This window comes from Apodemus sylvaticus, chromosome 15 (genome assembly GCF_947179515.1).
Source record: "Apodemus sylvaticus chromosome 15, mApoSyl1.1, whole genome shotgun sequence".
NCBI lineage: Eukaryota > Metazoa > Chordata > Mammalia > Rodentia > Muridae > Apodemus > Apodemus sylvaticus.
Genome location: NC_067486.1, coordinates 63,461,746 through 63,481,468, shown reverse-complemented (window position 1 = coordinate 63,481,468; position 19,723 = coordinate 63,461,746). Strand labels below are relative to the sequence as shown.

The 19,723-nt window shown below is 42.0% G+C and overlaps 2 protein-coding genes across 18 annotated transcripts in view; one reads left to right on the top strand and one right to left on the bottom strand.

The window, feature by feature from the left end:
- The window catches only part of Eaf2 (ELL associated factor 2), a 1,192,577-nt gene that overhangs the window by 306,507 nt on the left and 866,347 nt on the right, over positions 1 to 19,723 (bottom strand). The gene's annotated exons all lie outside the window — the stretch shown is intronic.
- The window catches only part of Golgb1 (golgin B1), a 247,039-nt gene that overhangs the window by 212,668 nt on the left and 14,648 nt on the right, over positions 1 to 19,723 (top strand). For all 16 annotated transcript variants that reach the window (XM_052158343.1, XM_052158350.1, XM_052158344.1 and 13 more), the window contains 2 exons: positions 10,300 to 15,422; positions 16,267 to 18,154. In XM_052158343.1, coding sequence (XP_052014303.1) covers positions 10,300 to 15,422; positions 16,267 to 18,154 — 7,011 coding nt within the window. The remainder of the gene's footprint in view (positions 1 to 10,299; positions 15,423 to 16,266; positions 18,155 to 19,723) is intronic.

The following is a 19,723-nucleotide window of genomic DNA, read 5'->3' as shown; positions in this document are numbered from 1 at the left end:
TCCAGGCCTTCTGTGGAAAATAAGGTAGATGACTTATGAGAAATAACACTGAAGTTTGACCTCTGGCTTCTTTATATAGGTGTACATATATGTGGCAGCACTACATGCATATACATATATACATAAGCATTTAGCTGGCATTAAATGTTAATGCCAACTATAATACCATCATAGAATTGCCTAGAGTAATGTTTGGCCAAAGATCTGAGTACCATGATCTAACCAAATTACCATGCAAAAGTAATAATCAAACTGACAGTGCGTTTTCAAGGAGCCATTGAGACCTTGTTGACAAAATGTCAAAGGTGACTTAATTTAGAAAATTGTAGTATTATAAAGTTACATATGATAAGACTCTGACTAAAAATAAGTCTTGTTTGTCCATGGCATTACTTAAAAGTATTTCCTTAAAGGCTTGCCAATGATTTCTAGTGAAGACAAGCTAAAATGTAGCTTAAAGAAAAAAATCAACACAGATAAAAAAGATGGATGTCTAGTAAGATAATGAAAAACAAAAGAAGCAGAAAATAATTAGCAAATAAAAATTATGAAAGGAGATTTTAAAACATATCTGTTGCATAGGAAAGCTGACTGGTAACATCCCTTGAAATCAAGATATTAAATATAGAAAGAGCCATAGAATGGAGTGGAATCAAGGGCAGGGAGGCAGGAGTGGGTAGGTAGGTGGGTGGAGGAACACCTCATAGAAGCATGGGGAGGGCGGATGGCATAGGGGTTTTCCAGGAGGCGGGAAAACAGGAAAGGGGATAACAGTTGAAATGTAATAAAAGAAAATATTCAATAAAAATATATATGTATATGATGATGATGATGATGATAATAATAATAATAATATCAGAAATGAGCCAAGGATGACCACTCTGCTCTTCCTGGATGTAGTGCTTGAAGTCTTTGACAGAGTAATAAGAAATGAGGGAGAAATAAGAGGCACAAATAGAAAGGAAGGCAAATTAGCCCTATTTACAGATGAATTTATAATTAAAATGCCTTAGTGGTGTTACTAGAAAACTCCTTATTTTTGGTAACTTTAATTAAGGTAGTAAGGTCCAATATCAAGAAACACATGTCAGTAACTTTTATATGCAGCAGTAGTGAGCATGCTCATTAACAATGCAGGAGAAAACTCCCAGTCATGATCACCTATAAGTAACCCTGCATACCCCCTTAGCTCTTTCCTGTTGCGCCTCTCAGCCTTGCCTTCCTGCCATCTTCATTTCTGTCTGTCAGCCACAGATCTGCAGCAACACTTTCAGGAAAACCCAAGGCCACACTGGGCTGGGATGCAGAAGGAGATTCTCACTATTCTCTCCATTCTCCATTACACTGACTTCCTTTCAATCCTGCAGCAGACTGCTTGCAGGATCGCCTCTTCCCACCACAGGCCCACTCCCTGAGTACTCCACTTCTTGGTGCAGACTTGATACCCCTACCTCTTTTCCACAGCCCTTCTTAGCATTTCCTCCTTCTTAGCATCTCCCTCCCCTCCTGCCACCCACTGACCTACAGAAGCATTCTATGACAAGGACTCCACAGCCACTACAGCTGCCTAGGGTCCAGAGAGGGCAACAGAAATCAGAGAACAGAAGACCCACCCTGTAGTGGGTAATAATTAAGAAAGTACTGTCCCACCAGGCCTCTTTACCATAGACTCTAAATGGCGGGAGTCCTGGGCTCTCACCCTGCACCCAAATATCTGGTAAAGCATGACTCTTAAACTTAGTTAACCAAATATCCTTATGTATATAAAACTCCCAATTACATAATACCAATTTACAATGATAAAGTCTTATCCCGATATTTCTAACATCTCCAAATCTCCAGGAATATGTCTGAAGCCATCTGGATATGTACACCTCCTTCCCTGCTCCACTGGACTGGTCCACTGATCCCCTCTCTCTCTCCTCCCCTCACTTCTCTTAGCTCCTCCTCCTCTCTCCCCTCCAATCACTGGCCTCTCACTGCCTCAATGTGAATGGATAGAAAATATCTTGCAAAACCACCCAACAAAGACAAGATCAGATATCAACATCAAGAAAGACCTCAAACTCAACATGCTCAAAAATATAAATACGAGTAAGCAAAACAATATGTCTCCACCATACCCGTTATATTAGGCCTTGAGATTTGCAATATAGTGGAAGCAGTAGACAAGAACTTCAAAATATCTACTATGAGTATGTTCAAGGAATTTGTAGAGGATATGAGTAAATCACTTAATGAAGTCTGTGAAAACACAAAGAATTAGTTGAATAAAATAATGAAAGCAATTTGAGGTGTAAAGGTAGAAATAGAATTAAACCTGCCTGCAGATTCTCAAGCAGACACAATGGTAACTTTTTCACAAGATTGACCTCATCAACAAGCAGCCTGATCAGAAGCCAGCCTGATATTTCCATTAGAGGATACAGCTTCATAAAACGGGGGATTGGAGGAAAGGCAGAGCCAACAGTCTTTAGTAAAGTTAGGCTGGCTGAGAAAAATTCAGTGCTGAAAAGGATCATCTGATAAGCTTAATCTCTCACGGGAAAGGGGCCAAAGGTGCTTGAAGGAGGACCAGGGTAGGATGCCTCACAGAAAATGGTCGCAGCAAAGATGGAACAAGAAATTTATTCGGACCAAGGCCCTGCACGGGTGGAACAGCCTTCTTGATCTGTCTAATTTTGAACATATTACCAGTATCATAACCTCCTGATATGTAGACTGGAATACCCCACACAAAACCCCTTGACCAATTAACCCTTTTACCCCTGTCAGTGAATGAAATACCTAAGGTGGGATATACAGTGTTGCTCCCTTTACAAGAATAGAGATTATTCATGGACAGAAAGTGCTTACGTCTCATAGAGATGCCAAGATCTTGTCCCCTGAGATACACAGCAATCAAGTCTCCACCCTTAGCCTTCCAGTAGATGTGCCCAGAAGTTTCATGGCTCCAAGATGCACAATAAAAAGAGTCACTAGAGCCACCAGAATTTTCATCAGAATCATGAGCAGGACATAAGTAAAAATGTCCTTTGGGTGACCGAGTCCATGTGGCACAGCTAAACAAGTCCTTCCCTGAGAGAGTGATTTCCGGAAACCAGGTTCCAGGAGTTGTTGTTCTTGTCACTGATGTAAGATTTCTTCTCTTCCATCTTCTACGATCCAAGTCAGCACCATTGGTTCACACAGTGCAGGTATGCAGGCAGCCTCCACATCCATCTGGATCATGACCATCAGCATGATGCTTTTCATCTGAAAACACATAAAAGATATTTTCTCAGAGACTCAGCCCTGGATCAATCATTAATTTGTTTCATCAATCTTTCTGGTAGCCATCTTGCAGAGTTAGCTTGATGATCAAAAATACAAGCAGATCCTCGACCCCATATGAGAACAGGGGAGGGTCCATTCCAAACTCCAGACAATGGGTCCTTCCACATGACCTTTGCATATGGATATTGGGAATCTGCATGCCAAAAACGATCTGCTGCAGATTTACCATCCTTGTCCACATTTAAAAACAATTCAAAATGAGCAGAGAATGGTGAAGTATGTTTTGAGGTCTTCTTCGGGAGTACCATCCCCCCCTTCTAATTTAATAAAAAGACGTTTTACAATGCCTGTTATAAGATATTCCTGTTTTTAAAGTAATCTGTAATTTACTACAAACGCTCTTTAAACTATGAGAGCAATAAGCAGGTGCATTATCAGTCTTAATACAAAAAGGTAGACTATTATGGAAAAACTATAAGAGATGTCCTATGACATCATTCACTGCATCTCCTGTATGCAGGGAGGCCAAATCAAACCCACTAAAGGTATCTGCACCAACATGAAGAAATTTTAATTGTCCAAATTCAGGAACATGAGTAACATCCATTTGCCATAAAACATTGGGTATCAGTCCTCGAGGGTTAACTCCTAAATGAGGGACAGGTAACAGTTTTGCACAATTTGTGCATTGTTTAACAATTTGATGACTCTGATCTTGAGTTAACTCAAATCGGAGCTGTAATGCTCTAGAATTTAAATGATGTAATTTATGAGCTTCTTGAGCTTCCTGTAATTTAACAAAGAAAGTATTTCTAGTGGCAGCATCAGCTTTAGCACTGCCAAGAGATAAGACACCTGGGAGATTAGTGTGGGCTCTAAGATGTCCCATAAAAACTTTTTGGTAAGTGCTCTAATAGCATCCACACACTGCAAAAATATAGGAGCAGCTGGATTATCAGACTTGAAATTGCCTAAAGTCTCCAAAAAGGGAACAGAATGAACTACATAATGAGAATCAGAATAGATATTAAAAGTGGTATCAGCAAACTGTTTCAAAACTTCCAACACTGCATAGAGCTCAGTTATTTGAGCAGAAGATGTAGGAACATCTAAAATAACAGTATTATCTTTATAGTGATATACAACTTTGCCATTAGCAGAGCCATCAGTAAATATTTCAAAGCATTTTCCAAAATAGAAAAGGAAGTGATAGAGGAAACAAAAAGGAATGCTCATTAGCAAATTGAATTAATTTCTCTGGAGGATAATGATTATCAATATCACCATAAAAACTAATACAAGATAACAACCATTGCTGATCATTAGCTGTAACCCATTGTATTTGTTCTCTCTTAAATGGTACAATGAGTTTTGCTGGTTCTTTGCCAAAGTATTTTACACTCTCAGTTCTGCCCATAATAATAAGGTCAGCAACTGATAAATAATAGGGATAAATGACTCTTAGGTGAAGAAGGTAGATGAAGCCATAGCAGAGGTCCCTCCTGCCATAAGAGTCCTGTGGGTAAGATTTCTGTCTTACAAATAATTAATATGATGGGAAGGTCATAACTAACATATTTGACTCATTAATTTTGAATAGCTTGATTTACTAACTCTAAAGCCTGCTTAGCTTCTGTGGTCAGGTTTCTAAAAGATAAGGAATCAAAATCACCTTTTAGAATGTCAAATAAAGGCTGTAACTGTCCTGTAGATAATTTTAAGTAAGGTCTCAACCAATTAATGTCCCCTAACAACTTTTGAAAGTCATTTAGAATATGCAAATGCTCAGTTCTAATCTTAATTTTAAGAGATCATATATCTTGAGGAAAAAATCTGAAAACATAAATATGAATAAGGATATTGTAACTGAATTTTTTCTTGAGCAACTACTAACGCAAATTCAGCTAAATGAAATTTCAGGTCCTTAAAACATGTTTGTAGATCATCATAATTAGGATGAGCTAGTAATATGTCATCCATATAATGAATTATATATGCATCTTTCCATTTTTCAGGAACTGGTTTAATAGCAGCAGCAACAAATATTTGACAAAGGGTAGGACTGTTAGCCATCCCTTGAGGCAATACTTTCCATTGAAATCTATGCATAGGTTCTTTAAAATTTATAGCAGGTAAAGAAGGGATTCTTCAAAAAGTCATTAATTAGACTCTAGTAGGAAAAGATTGTTACAGGGACTTTATCAGGTCCCTGTAACAGACTATAATCTTGAAAAGCATCTCCTACTTGCTTCCAATGTTTTGGATCAATCATGCCTTCATTGGGAAACCAAGGACACGTTTCCTTAATAAAATCAATAAATGTTCTTAAAACCTTAATTTTAACCCTTACTCCTTGTGTCTGAAGAGTTTCCTTTAACTGTTTCCTGCTGACTTATTTCTTGCCCCATGGTTTATGACACAAAAGAAATTGCCAGGTTAGCAATTACTTTACTTGCTTCACTTTAGTCCACGCGGCCGCCCTTTATCAGAAGTCCTTCACGCAGTCCACCATACTTCAGGTCCCTCATTAGGGCGCCAAGTGAACCCGCCTGCAGATTCTTGAACAGGTTCCTGAGGGGTGGAGTGAGGACTTAGGGGGCAAGAGGCCAGAGAAATTGAGACAAGACAGATTCTGATCAAGTCTTGTTTAATGCAGGTTCACATAGCCCCTATATGGTAAAGCGTTTGGCAGCAAAAATTAAAACAGAATGTGGTAAGCAACCAACAAACAAAGATGAACAACTTGGCCTGCACAGAGAATCTAATCTAAAGCATATATCAGCACACTGTGTCTCATTGAGAGCTCAGGGTACAGTCAGCAGCAACAGTTCCAGGCTGATCAGTCCACTTCCAGTGACTAATGCCCCCACCTTGATCCTGCTCACGCCGGAGAAAGACATGTCTGACTCCAGTGGTCTCCTACATAGAATCGCTAAAGAAAATCCAAACTGAAATAAAACTATAAATGAAAAATTAAGGATTTCAAACAAAAATCTCAAAGATTAACCCCACCAACAGAGTACAAGAGAGAATCTCGGGAGTTGAAGACAGAAGAAATGGATAGCTCAGTCAAACAAAACACATATCAGCTCAGACTACTTTACCCAGAAGAAAATGTCAATTACAATAGATAAAGAAAAACAATCCACAATAAAAATGTCAACAATTTCTACCAACAAATCAAGCTTTAACCTGAAGCGGTTAGTCACACCCAAGAAGACACAAGAAATAAATAATCCCAATTCAGGACATCAAAAGGGAGCACACACCATACTAGTTCACCACATCTAAGGAAGGGAGCACACTATAACATCAAAAAACAAGAATCAGTAAACACTGCTCATTGATAACTGTCAATATTAATGACCTCAATTCCCCAATAAAAAAAGGCTCAGATTAACTAAATTAGTCAAGGATAGACATCAGCCTCAGAGTAGAAAGATGGATAAGGATATCCCAAGCAAATGGACCCTAGAAGCAAGCGGTTGTAGCCATTTTACTGTCTGATAAAATAGACTTCAAGCTAAACTAATCAAAAGAGATGGGGAAGGATACTACATGCTCATCATAGGAAAAGTTCACCAAGAGGACAATTCTAAACATTAATGCATCAAACACAAAGGCACCCAAGTTCATAAAAAATACTGCTACAGCTTAAATCACATATTCACTCTCATACAGTGGCAGTGGGTGACTTTAATACCCCACTCTCACCAATATACAGGTCACTTAGTTAAGTAATGTCATAAGCCGGTCAGTGGTGGCGCACACCTTTAATCCCTGCACTTGGGAGGCAGAGGCAGGCGGATTTCTGAGTTCAAGGCCAGCCTGGTCTACAGAGTGAGTTCCAGGACAGCCAGGGCTACACAGAGAAACCCTGTCTCGAAAAACAAAACAAAGTAATGTTATAAATGGTATGGACCTAGCAGAAATCCATAGAACATTTCACCCAAACACAAAAGAATACACTTTCTTCTCAGCAGCTCATGGAACCTTCCCCAAAATTGACTGCATGCATAAATTGACTCGACACATAGCAAGTCTCAACAACAGATATAAGAAAAGTAAAATAATACCCTGCGTCCTATCTGACTCGATATTTGAACAGCAATAAACAATAGAAAAGCATAGAAAGCAGTGGAAATTAGGGCCAAGCCATGGTGGTGTACACCTTTAATTCCAGAACTTGGAAGGTAGAAGCAGGATGATTTCTGTGAGTTCGAGGCCAGTTTGGTCTACAGACTGCATTCCAGGACAGCCATAGCGATACAAGGAGAGTTGTCTCAAAATGATGATGATGATGATGATATGATGATGATATATAGATATAATAATGGTGATGATGATGGAAACTGAACAACTAGATGAAAACTGAGTTAATACATAAATCAAGACATTTAAAATGTTTCAGAATTGAATATAAATGAATACTCAGCATAACCCAAACTAATGGGATACAATGGAGGCATTTATAAGAAGCAAGATCATAGTACTAAATGCCAACGTACAAAGCAGGAGAGAGCTCATACAAGTAACTTGGCACAACTCCTCAAAGTTCTAGAATAAAAAAAGAAAGAAAGAAAGCAATAACAGAAAGAGTATACTGTAAGAAACAGTCAAACTCAGGGCTGAAATGATAAAGTAGAAACAATAGCAAGAAGACAATGAAATGAAGAGTTGGTTCTTTGAGTACAATCAAAAGAAACAAAAAAATCAACACAGATAAGAAAGATGCAGGCCTAGTAAGATAATGAAAAACAAATAAGCAGAAAGTAATTAGCAAACAAAAATTAAGAAAGGAGAAGTTAACACATAGATGCTGCCTAGGAAAGCTGGCTGGTGCTATCCCTTAGCACCACAGATATTAGAGAAAGATCCATTGAAGAACATTCAGAGGAGGAAAGAACAGTGGGAGCCAGAAGAGCCCGGTCTGTGCTTCTCTGCCCTCTTGGTAGGGGATGACATGATCCTTAGTAGATACTGTACCAACTGCGGGAGGTGAATGAATGAGCGATGTGAAAGGGAGTGACACAGGAAGTAAAAATATTGGGAAATAGAACAAAACGCAGAGGTTACATTGAACCCTGTGGTAGCAATTTTGTTTTTCTGTATTAGAATTTCCCATCTGCAAGGATAGAAACATAAAACTGTGACCTGAAGTTATAGAGACCATTCCCCAGTGCCTAGTACTAAGATTTATGGATTATGTATGTTCTCTGTAATACAGGGAACAAAGTTATAAATTATTGAGATAGTCCTTATGAAAACTGTTGAGGTTATAGACATGCACTACTACGCGTGGCATTACATGGAAGCTGGAGATCGAAACACAGGTCCTCGTGTGTGTGTGCAGCGAGCACTTTTCCCAGTGATCCATGCATATGGTGTGTGTGTCTGTCTGTCTGTGTGTGCACACGCATGTGCGTGTGCCTGTGAAAATCAAAGGTCAGCATCAGGTTTCCTTGGTCACTCTCCACTGTAGTTTTTGAGACAGGGTTTCTGAACTTAAACAAATTAACTATGTCATGTGACTCACTAGTTTTCTGTCCCAAGCAAACAAAAACAATGACACAAGGGAGTAGCCTAGCACAGTCATATTTGCCACATGGGTCCCTAATGTCACATCCAAGTAACAGCAGAGCACATCCTAGACTTCTTGTTCCTAGTAACGTGCCTGCATCTGCTCATTTAATCTACATGTCAGTGTTATTTTTTTTTTAATTTTACAACTTTCTTATTCAGTAAATACTTTAGGAAAAGAAATACATATACCTTGGATTCGGGGTATTTAATAGTTTGTTGCTGTTGTTGATTTGTTGGTTTTTTTTTTTTTTTAAGCAGATCTTAGAAGAAATAACTAGGTGTGTTAACCTAAGAGAAGAATGTTTTTTTTGTATGGAAATATCTAGAAAATTGATTGCAAGTTTCCTTGGGCCCTTTGGACTTAAAAAAGACTTCAGAGTGGGGCTGATTGAATTATAGACATTCAGTGTGGGAGATATAGAGTTTTACAGATTTTTAACAGTTTTGGGACATAGAAGAAGTTTGAACAGAAAGGTTCTAAGTTTTAGGAAATTTTTTCTTTTTTTTTTTTATTTGATATATTCTTTATTTACATTTCAAATGATTTCCCCTTTCCTGGATTCCCCCACTCCCCAACGTCCCATAAGCCCTCTTCTCTACCCCTGTTCCCCAATCCACCCCTTCCTGCTTCCCTGTCCTGCTATTCCCCTGCACTGCTGCACTGAGCCTTTCCAGGACCAGGGGCCTCTCCTTCCTTCCTTCTTGGGCATCATTTGATATGTGAATTGTGTCTTGGGTATTCCGAGCTACTGGGCTAATATCCACTTATCAGTGAGTGCATACCATGTGTGTTCTTTTGTGATTGGGTCGCCTCACTCAGGATGACATTCTCCAGTTCCACCCACTTACCTAAGAATTTCATGAATTCATTGTTTTTAATAGCTGAGTAGTATTCCATAGTGTAAATATACCACATTTTCTGTATTCATGCCTCTGTTGAGGGACATCTGTGTTCTTTCCAGCTTCTGGCTATTATAAATAGGGCTGCTATGAACATAGTGGAGTATGTATCCTTATTACATGCTGGGGAATCCTCTGGGTATATGCCCAGGAGTTGTATAGTGGGGTCCTCCGGTAGTATCATGCCCAGTTTTCTGAGGAATTGCCAGACTGATTTCCAGAGTGGTTGTACCAGCTTGCAACCCTACCAGCAGTAGAGGAGTGGTCCTCTTTCTCCACATCCTCACCAGCACCTGTTTTCTCCTGAGGGTTTTTTGTTGTTGTTGTTGTTTTGTTTTTTTGTTTTTTTGTTTTTTTGTTTTTTTTTTTTTTTTATCTTAGGCATTCTGACTGGTATGAGGTGAATTCTTAGGGTTGTTTTGATTTGCAAGGAAATTCTTGAAATGCTAGTTTGTATTGGGCTATTTGTAATGCTTTCTGAACTATTTGATTAAGGCCTTTCTTGGTGTTTTGGTTTTTTTTTTCCTTATTTTTTAATAGGTCAGTACAGCTGGTATTACTTTGCTCAACAGGAGCAACTCTTCTAATGAAGAAAGTGGACAGGATGTCCTAGAGAACACATTTTCTCAGAAACATAAAGAGCTATCAGTTTTATTAGTGGAAATGAAAGAAGCCCAGGAAGAAATTGCATTTCTTAAGTCACAGCTGCAAGGCAAGAGGCCTGAGGGGGACTATGAGGTCCTTGACCAGAAAGAAGCACAGCTGATGGAGAATGAAGGACTGCCCTCAGTTCCATCAAGAGCTGTCCTCTGTGTGCCCAGTGAGGAGAGTAGTGTTCCAGCAGCTGAAGAACAGCAGGCAGGCATGAAAGATCCGCATGCAACATCTGAGGCAGGACCTTTAAATGAGGCTGGAATGGAATGGAACTCCACAAAGCAGGACGGTGTGAACAAATCCCTCTCTGAACCACATGTCTGTCAGTGTCACCAGGGTGAACTGGAAAGGCTGAAAACTCAAGTTTTGGAGCTTGAGACAAGCCTTTGTACAGCAGAGGAAAATTTAAATGAGAAAGTGAAGGAAATTAGTAGCCTAAGCCAGCTTAAGGAAGAGTTCAAAGAGAGTGCCCAGGAAGCCCGGGGCATGCTTGCTGCCGTGTCTGAAGAAAGAGACCAGCTGCTTCACCGGGTGAAGGAGCTTGATGTCTTAGCAGAACTGCGGGCTCAGGTCCGAGAACTGGAAACCAGCCTTGCAGAAGCAGAAAAGCAAAGAGGGCTGGACTATGAAAGCCAGAGGGCTCAGCATAACCTGCTCATGGAGCAGATCCACAGCCTAAGCATAGAAGCCAAATCTAAAGATGTGAAAATCGAGGCTTTACAGAGAGAGCTGGATGGTGTGCAACTACAGTTTTCTGAACAGGGAATGCAGATAAAAGGCCTGCAGAGCCAGCTGCAGACGAAGGAGAGCGAAGTGCTAGAGGGAGCAGAGCGTGTGAGGGACATCTCGAAAGAGTTGGAAGGACTGTCACAGGCTCTTTCACAGAAAGAACTGGAAATAGCCAAAATGGACCAACTCTTGTTAGAGAAAAAGAAAGATGTGGAGACCCTTCAGCAAACCATCCAGGAGAAGGATCAGCAAGTGACAGAACTCAGCTTCAGCATGACAGAGAAAATGGTTCAGCTTAATGAAGAGAAGTTTTCTCTTGGAGTCGAAATTAAGACTCTGAAGGAGCAGCTCAATTTATTGTCCAGAGCTGAAGAAGCAAAAAAAGAGCAGGTAGAGGAGAGTGGAGTTGGATCCAGCCTTGCACGTGAGCGTGATGAGTTAAGCCCGGAGGGGTCTGGGAGTAAAGACGGGCTTCAGCAGGAACTGGAGCGGCTGAAGAAGGAAAGTGAGCAGAGAAAGCGGAAGCTGCAGGCCGCGCTCATCAACAGAAAGGAGCTACTGCAGAAAGTTAGCAGGTTGGAGGAGGAGTTAGCCAAGGTGAGAGAGGAGTCTAACAAAGAGATTCCCCTCAGGGACAGTGAGAGGAGCAAGCTGGAGGAAGACAGAGAGAACAAAGATGACCCAGAAAAACATGGGACTTCTAAGTGGCGAGAGCTAGAAGCTTCTTTAAAACAGACAATATCTGAAAAAGAAGTGGAACTGGAGGGCGTAAGGAGGGATTTAAAAGAAAAGGCAGCAGCAGAAGAAGAGTTACAGACTGTGATTCAACGGATGACTCAGGACCTACAGAGAAAGACAAAGCAGATAGATTTGCTTCAAGAAGAGATCACTGAAAACCAAGCCACTATTCAGAAATTAACCACAGGCACCATGGATGCTGGGTACGGAGACTCAGCAGCGCCTGTAAAAGAAGCAGTGGTGGGCAGCCCACCCAGTGTGGGTGGTGGGGAACACTGGAGGCCAGAGCTGGAGAGGAAGGTACTGGACCTTGAAAAGGAAAAGATGCAGCTCCAAAAGAAGCTTCAAGAAGTCTTAATTTCCCGTAAGGCAATTCTAAAAAAGGCACAAGAGAAAGAGAAACATCTAAAGGAAGAGCTCAAGGAGCAGAAGGATGCTTACCATCACCTACAGGAGCAGTTTGATGAGCAGAGTAAGGAAAATGAGAGCATTGCGGACCAGCTAAGGCAGCTGCACTGTCAAGCAAGGGAGTCTATAGACAGCCAGCTCCCAGACCGGCCACAACTGGGTCTTCCCACTCAAAGTTTACAAGGTGTTTCACTCAAAGACACAGAGCCTGCTTCAGAATCTGACTTACACGCAGTTCAGCCTTCTCACCCTGGAGAGACAGCAACTCCCCAGGCTGCTCTTTCTGTTGCCCAGATTCAGGCCCAGCTGAGAGAAATGGAGGTTGAGAAAAAAGAGCTGGAATGTAAAGTTAGTTCTGCAGCAAGTGAGCTGTCCAAAAAGTCAGAAGAAGTATTTCTGTTACAAGAACAGATAAATGAGCAGGGTGTAGAAATCCAGAATTTGAAGGCAGCATCCCACGAAGCCCAGGCCCACACAGAATGGCTGAAGCAGGAGTTGGAAACCAGCCAGTTGAACATTGCTCACCTAGAACATCTGAAAACATTACAGCCTGAACTAGATGCCCTGCAAAAGCACGTGAGCCAGAAGGAAGAAGAGGTTGGTGACCTTTATAGACAGCTTAGTGAGAAAGAGCAGACCCTCACCACGGTCCAGACGGACATGGTGGAGCAGGAGCGTTTAATCAAGGCTCTGCACACACAGCTGGAAATGCAAGCCAAGGAGCATGAAGACAGGCTGAAGCAGGTCCAGGTGGAAATGTGTGAGCTAAAGAAGAAGCCAGCAGAACTTGAGGAAGAAACTAACGCAAAGCAACAATTACAGAGGAAACTGCAGGCTGCCCTCATCTCCCGGAAAGAGGCCCTCAAAGAAAACAAGAGTCTGAAAGAGCAGTTATCCTCAGCCAGAGATGCTGTTGGACGCCTGACCAAGTCTCTGGCAGATGTAGAAAGCCAGGTTTCTGTTCAGAATCAAGAAAAAAATGCATTCCTAGGAAAGTTAGCTCTTCTTCAGGAAGAAAGAGACAAACTCATTGTAGAAATAGACAGGTCTTTACTGGAAAATCAGAGCCTCAGTGGCTCTTGTGAAAGCCTGAAACTAGCTCTAGAGGGCCTCACTGAGGACAAGGAAAAGCTGATGAAGGAGCTGGAATCGGTGAGATGTTCCAAGATAGCAGAGAGCACCGAATGGCAAGAGAAACACAAGGAACTGCAGAAGGAGTACGAAGTTCTTCTGCAGTCCTACGAGAACGTGAGCAATGAAGCAGAGAGGATTCAACATGTGGTGGAAAGCGTGAGGCAAGAGAAGCAAGAGCTGTATGCAAAGTTACGGAGCACAGAGGCCGACAAGAGAGAGAGAGAGAAGCAGCTGCAGGATGCAGAACAGGAAATGGAGGAGATAAAAGAGAAGATGAGAAAGTTTGCTAAATCTAAGCAACAGAAGATCCTTGAGCTAGAGGAAGAAAATGACCGGCTTAGAGCAGAGGCCCAGCCTGTAGGAGGAGACAATGAAAGCATGGAAGCTCTTATTTCTTCCAATTCCAGCTTGAAGGAGGAACTAGAAAGGATCACGTTGGAGTATAAAACGCTTTCTAAGGAGTTTGAGGCTTTAATGGTGGAGAAGGACACTCTGAGTGAAGAGACTCGAAATCTAAAGATTCAGGTAGAAGCTCAAATACTGAAACAAGCTAGCGTGGAAGCCACTGAGGAATCTGATAAGCCAAAGGATGTCATCGAAGAGGTGACACAAGCTGTGGTGGGCAAGTCTCAAGGCTCTATGAGTGAGAGTGCCAAGCTTGAAGATTCAGAAGCTATTCTGTTGGCCAACAGTGCCAAGCCTGGTGTTAGTGAGACTTTCAGCTCGCACGATGACATCAATAACTACCTGCAGCAGTTTAATCAGCTTAAAGGAAGAATTGCTGAGTTAGAGATGGAGAAACAAAAAGACAGAGAACTTAGCCAGACTTTAGAAAATGAGAAAAATGCCCTCCTGACTCAGCTATCTGCAAAGGATAGTGAGCTAAAGCTCCTGGAGGAAGAAGTCGCCCAAAAAACCATGCTAAGTCAGCAAATCCAAGAGGAACTCCGCAGAGTTACCAAGCTGAAGGAGACGGTGGAAGAGGAGAAGGATGATTTAGAAGAGAGGCTGATGAATCAACTGGCAGAACTTAATGGGAGCATTGGGAATTATTACCAGGATGTTACAGATGCCCAAATAAAAAATGAGCAGTTAGAGTCTGAAATGAGGAACCTTCAAAGATGTGTGAGTGAATTAGAGGAAGAAAAGCAGCAGCTGGTCAAGGAGAAAACCAAGGTGGAGTCAGAAATCCGAAAAGAGTACATGGAAAAGATACAAGGTGCCCAGAAAGGACCTGGCAATAAAAGCCATGCCAAGGAGCTACAGGAGCTGCTGAAAGAAAAACAGCAAGAAGTAAAGCAACTCCAGAAGGACTGCATCCGGTACCAAGAGAGGATCAGTGCTCTGGAGAAGACCGTCAAGGCCCTCGAGTTCATTCACACTGAATCCCAAAAGGATTTGGATACAACCAAAGGAAACCTGACCCAGGCAGTTGAAGACCACAAAAAGGCACAAGCTGAATTATCTAGCTTCAAGATACTGCTAGATGACACCCAAAGCGAAGCTGCAAGAGTGCTAGCAGACAACCTCAAATTGAAAAGGGAGCTTCAGGCAAACAAAGAATCCATCAAAAGCCAGATAAAACAAAAAGATGACGACCTCTTGCGGAGACTGGAGCAAGCAGAAGAGAAACACCGAGAAGAGATGGAGGACATGGAAGAGAAGCTAGATGCTTTGCACAGAGAAAAGGTCCATGTGGAAGACAGGCTCGAAGAGATTAAAGTCAGCCTGACCAGGAAAGACAAGGAGATGAAGGAGCTGCAGGACAGCCTGGACAGCGCCTTGGCCCAGCTTGCAGCCTTCACTAAGAGCATGTCGTCCCTCCAGGATGACCGGGACAGGGTGATTGATGAAGCTAAGAAATGGGAGCAGAGATTTGGCGATGCCATTCAAACCAAAGAAGAAGAGGTCAGACTCAAAGAGGAGAACTGCATTGTTCTCAAGGATCAGCTCCGACAAATGACCATCCACATGGAAGAATTGAAGATCACTGTCTCCAGGTAAGCAGGGGCTGTTTCCCTCCAGGGAGGATTGTGAAGGCAAGGAAAGTTTTTAAACTGTTTTTACTTTATTATCTCATTTATTCTTTATTTGTTACAGAACCAGTGTTTGTTTTAAATTCCCTTATATCCTTTCCCTTCTGACATTTTTTGCCAGTTTTATAACTTTTTGTTATAATGTGTATCACTATAAAATCATTGGCATCTTCCCCCACCTCCAAACTCTGTTAAGAGATGGCATAGGTTTCTCTGCCTTCCTGTTTCTATTTCTGGATTTCTTGACAACCTGACTACCTTTGTCTACTAGCTTACTCCCAAAGGATTATTTTAGTGTCCTGAGTGGTGGTCTCTCTCTTCACCACATTTGGCATCACCTGTACACTGTCAGTTAGAAACCCTGTCCCCAAACTAGAATATCACCTTCCAAGGTCAAGAACCAGCATTGCTGCTACCCGTAGTACACCTCCCCTTTTATTTCCTTACCATTTCTTTTGCCAGGATCACAGCTTTAAAGAAACCTGATGATAGCTTATCTGGAGCAAAGTAGAATAAAACAGTGGGGGTTGGAAGCTGATTTGCTTTTCATATCTCAAACTTGGGATCACTAAAGTAAGGAACGCACTTTCATGATCAGATCTCCCTGCTGTATCTTTAATATGTTACTTTTTCTATGTGTTAGATTGTGTTAATATATGTGTATAGATACAGAGAACTACGATCTCTCTTAAAACCTTCAATAGTAAATATTGACTGATTTGTAGATCAATTAGGTGTATATCTTACAGTTAATGTCTCTCCTTCCCTCCTTTTCTCTCCTCACCCTGACCTCTGTCCCTGTCCCTAGGCTTGAACATGACAAGGAAATGTGGGAGTCTAAGGCCCAGACTGAGCTCCAGCATCAACAAAAGGTGTATGATAAGCTGCAAGAAGAAAATCAAGAACTTACGTCCCAGTTAGAAGAAGCTCGACAACTGTATCATGATTCTAAGAATGAATTAGCTAAGTTAGAATCAGAACTTAAGAGTGTAGAAGACCAGTCAACTGACTTAAATAACTCTTTAGAAAAATGTAAAGAACACAAAAGCAACTTGGAAGGAATCATAAAGCGCCAAGAAGCTGATATCCAAAACTGTAAGTTCAGTTGTGAACAACTAGAGACTGATCTAAAGGCCTCCAGAGAGCTAACCAGTCAGCTGCATGACGAAATCAGTGTGAAGGAACAGAAGATTATAAGCCTGCTTTCTAGCAAGGAAGAAGCAATCCAACTAGCTGTTGCAGAACTGCATCAACAACACAGTAAACAGATCAAAGAATTAGAAAACCTCTTGTCCCAGAAGGAAGAGGAGAATGTGGCCTTAGAAGAGGAAAACAAAAGGGCCCTTGAGAAAACCAGTCAGCTCACAGAAGCACTGGAAACCATCAAGAAGGAGAGCTTTGAGCAGAAGGCTCAGTTGAATTCTTTCATTAAGTCTATGTCCTCTCTCCAGGATGACCGGGACCGCATCCTAAGTGACTATCGACAGCTGGAAGAGCGCCATCTTTCTGTAATCTTGGAAAAGGACGAACTCATCCAAGATGCTGCTGCTGAGAACAATAAACTGAAGGAGGAAATTCGAGGGTTGCGAAGTCATATGGATGATCTCAATTCTGAGAATGCCAAGCTGGATGCCGAGCTGATCCAGTATAGGCGGGACCTGAATGAAGTGATAGCCATAAAGGACTCTCAGCAAAAGCAGCTCCTTGAGGCTCAACTGCAGCAGAATAAAGAGCTGAGAGATGAGTGCGCAAGACTACAAGATAGGCTTAAAGGGTCAGAGGCAGAGAAGCAATGCCTACAGATGTCCTCTGATGCCCTCCAGGACGAAAAACAAGTTTTATCTAAAGAGATCAAAAACTTAAAGATGCAGTTGACAACCTTGGAGGAAGAAGGTACCCTAGGTGTCTACCGTGCCCAACTGAGAGAAAAAGAAGAAGAGGTGCAGAGGTTAACTGTGGCTCTCTCCTCATCTCAGAAGAGAACTGCAGATCTGGAGGAGGAGTTAATTTGTGTACAGAAGGAAGCTACCAGGAAGGTAAATGAAATTGAAGACAAGCTGAAGAAGGAGCTGAAGCATCTCCATCACGATGCAGGGATAATGCGAAACGAAACAGAAACAGCAGAAGAAAGGGTGGCAGAGCTGGCGAGAGACCTGGTTGAGATGGAACAGAAATTGCTTATGGTAACCAAAGAGAATAAGGATCTTACTGCGCAGATTCAGGCCTTTGGAAGGTCAATGAGTTCCTTGCAGGACAGCAGAGATCATGCCACTGAGGAGCTGGGTGACCTGAAGAAGAAGTATGATGCCAGTCTAAAGGAGCTGGCTCAGCTGAGAGAGTGGCAGAACTCAAGCAGCGAGAGTGACATTCTCTCCCAGGCTGCCTTGCCCCCGTCCACCTCTGAGAACATTTTGTCCCGCCTTGAGAAACTGAACCAGCAGCTCACATTCAAAGATGAGCAATTGCTTCAGTTATCCTCAGAACTAGAAAGTTCTAACAACCAAATACAGTCCTTTTCCAAGGCTATGACCAGTCTCCAAAATGAGAGAGATCGCCTGTGGAGTGAGCTGGAAAAATCCCGGAAGTCAGAGGAAGGGAAGCAGAGGGCTGCAGCACCTTCAGCTACCTCCAGCCCAGCGGAAGTACAGAGCCTGAAAAACGCCATGTCTTCACTCCAGAATGACAGAGATCGATTGGTGAGTGTGTGCTTCAGATCTGTGTTTAAGAGGTTGGGGCCCTTCTTCACATGGATCTTTATTGCCATAGAAAAGGGTAAATGTTTCTAATCTCTCTATTGCCCCACACTCCACAGACTGTTTGGGTCTTAAGAGAAGCAGACATGTTACCATTTTCAAACTTGAGGACTTTTCTTTGCACAGAATCTGCATTGGTTATGAGATGACTAAATGGTAACAACCTGCTTTTGCGCACACTGTAAATGACTCCAGAATTTAAAGCAGATTACTTAGAGGAAAGCACAGGGCCGGTTACTCAGTGTCTTCACGGTGCCAGCTGAGCCCTTGGACATTTACTCGATCAGGATAGCAAGGACTTAGCTTGTCTTAGAAGTATTGCTCAACCCTAACTTGTCAAGAAAGACATTAAATGTAAAAGGGATTTTTGAAGTCAGTGTTAGTGGCACATCCATCTAACTCTAGCACCCGGGAGGCTGGTGGTGTGAGTTCAAGACAAGCAGAGATTATGTAGCTAGCTTAAGGCAGTCTGGATGATGTAGTGAGACTGTCTCAAAAAGTTTTAAGAATAACTGTTCAGTCAACAATTGTTTGCAGTTGAATAATTTTCCAGTTCCTTCTACCTTCCAATCTTTATTTTCCTCTACTGGAATTGACCTAGAGGCTCATACATGCTAGGCAAGTGCTTTACCACAGCTGCATCCTCAGTTTCAGTCTGTTTCATTAGTTTTGGAACAGATGTTTGCTGAGCTCCTCATGCTGACATTGTAAGTCAGGCCCACTTTCCTCAGCGGCCTAGGTAGACACAGTTGCAGACATGCAGCACCAAGCCTGTTTCTGCTCACGTTCTTTAAAGTAACTTTTTTTCACAAATGGAGAAAGTTGGTTGGAAAGGTAGCTTGTCTTGTGCCTGAGTGGTCCTTGGTGGTCCTTGGAGCCCACTGGTCAGCTAGCATAGACTATGCAGATAAGCATCAGGCCAGTGAGAGACTGTCTCAGAAACAAATAAGAAACCCAAACAGTGCTTGCTGCCCAAGCTCAGCACACCATAAAAAAATAAAAAACAAACAAACAAATAAATGCCAAAGTGTAGCAGCCCATCTGTGTGACACTAGTGTCACCAAGTGATGGACAGATTTCTGGAGTCCACAGCCAGCCAGTCAAGCCAGATTGGCAGTCTCCGGGTTCAGTGAACAAGTAACAGACCCTGCATCAAAATAGAGAGAGAGCTATGGGAAAGACCTGATGTCAGCCTCTGGCCTGCATGTGCCTTAGCACCAACATATGTTTCTTACCCTTCCCAGCGCTTCGGCCCTTTCACACAGGTCCTTGTGGTATGGTCTCCCCCAACCATAACATTATTTGTTCCCACAATAATTCTAATGATGTGAACAATAATGTAAATATCTGATATGACCTACACACACACATGCACACATTCAAAAAAAAAATCAGAATTGCTTCCTATAAGGTTATGCATTGTAAACACTGGACACTGTGTTTTGGTCACTCAGCCCCACTTGCACACTTCTTGCCTACTGAATGTTGATGAACCAAGCTTTTTTAAACAGC